Below are 3,796 nucleotides of genomic sequence, written 5' to 3' on the forward strand. Positions count from 1 at the left end.
ATGAAAATATTATATTATAAAAATTACGAATTTCCCTTTTCACATACCAAAATGACAAATATAATGATTTTTAACATATTTAATAAGTATTCACAATACATGTTACTTATGATAAAAGGTTCTTAGGGTTCTTAATTTTTTATGATTCTCGTTTGAACCACTCCTTTTATATATATATATATATATATATATATATATATATATATATATATATATATATATATATATATAAAATACAAAAAATTGATCTCCGATGTTCATCAAATACATTTCAACCCAATACATCCACGAGTAATCGGAATCGTTCTTATGATAGCTTTTCTAGCCTTACAATGAACCCTAACACGGTTTTCATCAATCGTTCCAAACCCACTGAGTTTCACCCCGTACGATTCCATTCTCCGTATGTCTCGTGCCACCGGCGACTGCCACAACCCGTCCCACCACCCCGGCGGAAGAACAGGTGTCACCGCACACTGGTTTCCCTGTCCATGACAACTCAACCCGCCGGCGAATCTGTTCCAGACATGACCCCATCCGACCTGATTCTGCAACCCCCGGTGCAATAGATTGCTCTGAAAGCTGCTGATAAATGAAAAATTCCCCCAACCACCATCATCTTCATCCACAAGACAAAACATGAGTTTACATCGACAAAATCCAAATATTATATGAACGATTAACAAGAAAAAGGGTTTCACCAAGTTGATGAGCTTCAGCTAGTGCTGCGATGAGCTGGGCGTAGGTGGTGCCTACACGTCTTTGGGCACCTGTAATTACAGCAGTGGTGGCGCGTGAAGCTAGAAAGAAATCGACGAAAGCAACCCATCGAGGTGCGGGTCCCCAGTCTTTTGATCGAAACTTGACAACCTGAGGTTCACCGGAGATGTTCCCTTTGAAGTTCTTGTATTCAAAATGAAGAACCTATTATAATAAGTAATAACCATGAATCTATTACTATCGATGATGGAAAAATGAAGTTCTGAAATCACCAAAGGATTTGCATTCTGTAAGATTTGATTAGTGGAAATGCATGTTAATTACCTCGGTGAATCCTTGAAGTTTTGGCATGAAGTCTGTAATGAGTGACGGTGTGTCGGAGATCAAGACGACATGGGGTTTGACATGAGAAAGGCGAGGGGTTCTTGAAATGGTTGTTTTTATGCAATTTAAAGCAGCGTTGATGGCTTTAGGAGACCTATAAGAATCAAGAGCAACACCATTTCATATAATGAAAACTAGGAAAAGGTACGTGCGAGTCATTATTTTTAGAAAAAGACGGTGAATGTTTTATGACAAGATTGAGAAACAATAAACAATGGGGCCTAAAGTTATCAAAACTTGAAAATTATGTGGCCAAACTCTAAAAAAAACAAAGAGTTCATTTTAGAAAAGGCAGTGAAAGTTATGTGATGAAATTAAGAAATAATAAACAATGGGGACTAAAATTATCAAAGTTTGAAAATTATGTGGCCAAACTCTAAAACCAAAAACTTTCCTGTTGAAAGAGTCCAAAAGAGTCCATACGCTTTAATATATTTATATAATTAATATATTTATATAATAACCATGTAAGAATATATGAAGAAAAAGAGTTTAAAAACAGAGTAAATTACACGAAAGGTCCCTATTGTTTGGGGTAATTTTTGAGCTTGCTCCCTAACTTAATTTTTTACAGCAGAAGGTTCCTAGTGTCTGTTTTTGTTATGCATTTGTTCTCTGTTTTACCTAAAATAACTATTATTTAAATAGAGAAAATGATGGGATAGGTAAGGTAAGGTGACTGGGGTTGGAGGTGTGTTTATTTAAATAAATTAAAAATCAATGACAAAATAGTCTTTTTAGATAAGATAGGTACCAAGCTTGTAATAAAAACAAACAACCTTTCGAATTAGAAAAATAAATTAGGGATTAAAAGTACAAATTATCTTAAACCATAAGGACAGTCCTGTAATTTACTCTTAAAAATAAGGCGATCTTATTTCCATATGATCAAGTATCTTCCGATTAACTCCATTACATAAAAAAGAAACATCATCTAAGTTGTTAAAAGGTACCTACCTGTTCATGAGCATCCGCATATGAAGGGCAATATCAGGATCAGGACCATTATTAATGACCCAATTAACAGCTCTTTCAACATCCGGTGAAGGTGATATCAGTACTCTTAGCAGCTCCCCAATTACATTCGGTCTAGAAGCAAGAAACTCAGTGTTCCCAAATAATGCAGAAGCAGATTTCCTCATTTGAACATGTACATTCTTTAGGAAAAACTGAGCACCCAAAGCATCCGTCGTACCTTTAAACCTGATAAAAGAACAGCTTTCAAAATCACAAAATAACAACTGCAACTTTCCTTTCTTTTAAATCATCAATCATCATTGTGTTGTGGGTGTGTGGGTGTGATTATTTATGGATTCTTGTAGTAGTTACCATATGATTGGGTGCTTCCACTTTCGCCAGTTACTACAAAGAACGTTTGTTTCTGAAGGCTTTTCAAAATCATCAACCCGCATCACAAGATGTCGTCCATATTTTCCAACACAATCATTTTTTCTCCATAGATGTTTCACTTCTTTTAAAGTAAACGAGAAATTGGCATACGTTATATACTCTCCAAACGGATACTTGTCCCTAGTAAAAAAAAAACATGGATCATCAGAAAGTAAGCATTTGTGATTTCGGTGATATATATTTATATATAAATTATTTATTCGTATTTCGTAGTAGTAGATAAAGATTGAGAGACAGAAAGAACCAATATGCCTCGTTTGCCCGATAATCAGTGAACGATTCAACATGATGCTAAGTGCTGCAGCCGTCAAGATCTTATACATTTCGTTCCCGAATCCAGCCTCGGAAGCTTTCCCCATTACAAAACCTTGCTTGCAGAACTCGTCGGGAGGTAGAAGACGAACTCTAGATGCGCCTAACGTAAAAGAGAAAACGTTATCGAACAGTTTATATTTAAATTGTCAGTTTAATTCTATGGTGAATAGATTAACGTCAAGATTTCTTGATCTTGTTTCAAGTTGAAATCAAGATTGATTTAGAATGGGCCAAGAAATTGAATCTCAGAAAGAGGGTTACGAATCTTCATACCATGAGATTCGAAATGGTTTCGAATCAATCTGCGAACTTTCAAACTCTGTTTCCATGAACCCACACCGCCGGAAGGACCAACAGCTTCGTTTCCCATTTCTTCCACTGTCGCACAAGTACTTGCAGGTTTCGCCGTCGTATTATGTAGCTCCGGTGGAGGCGGGATAGGGGTTCCGGCGGGGAGATCACCGCCGGAGATGAAGGCTAGTACCAACAATCCAAAAAGGGTGAAGATTGCACAACAGAGAATCAAACTTTTTGGTGAAATCAGTAGACTTTTATGTCGTTTTAATCTCATTACGCACAACAGTAACTTCAGGAAATCGATGGGAGTGACGATTCAGAGATTGAAATCAAGAAAAAACATCGATTTTGTCGTCTCAAAAATTGAAAAGTATTGCGGGATAATTTGTCTAGTTAGATTTACATTCGTACGATCAATCGGGAAAGTGTTGGCATATTACGAGGTCTACCGTGTCGGAAGGTGTGTACGGATGATGTGCGCGTGTGTATTCTTTCATCTTGTATTCGTTGTTCGAGCCCATTAAGGTCCAAAATATTTGGGTCAAGCAAGTTAATGTTTAATGGACCTTGACCATCTTAATGAAATAATGGACCATAACCATCATAATGAAATAGTTAGCATGCCACCGTTTATTTTGACAAAATTTCATAAATGGTATTTATGGTTTTT

General features: G+C 36.5%; 1 protein-coding gene across 1 annotated transcript; it reads right to left on the reverse strand.

Annotated features, from left to right (window-relative positions):
* Window positions 1-243: 243 nt before the first annotated feature.
* Window positions 244-3,589, reverse strand: LOC145052245 (uncharacterized). The gene is made up of 7 exons (XM_079000030.1): window positions 3,103-3,589; window positions 2,767-2,929; window positions 2,434-2,634; window positions 2,062-2,307; window positions 1,045-1,198; window positions 702-924; window positions 244-619 (listed from the first exon to the last, which is right to left on the reverse strand). Exons 1-7 carry the CDS (start codon window positions 3,398-3,400, stop codon window positions 261-263), a joined length of 1,644 nt encoding a protein of 547 aa, XP_078856156.1. The 5' UTR covers window positions 3,401-3,589; the 3' UTR covers window positions 244-260.
* Between the last annotated feature and the right edge of the window lie 207 nt (window positions 3,590-3,796).

Source organism: Lactuca serriola, chromosome 5 (assembly GCF_051521515.1).
Source record: "Lactuca serriola cultivar US96UC23 chromosome 5, Lser_US96UC23_V15, whole genome shotgun sequence".
NCBI classification, from domain to species: domain Eukaryota; kingdom Viridiplantae; phylum Streptophyta; class Magnoliopsida; order Asterales; family Asteraceae; genus Lactuca; species Lactuca serriola.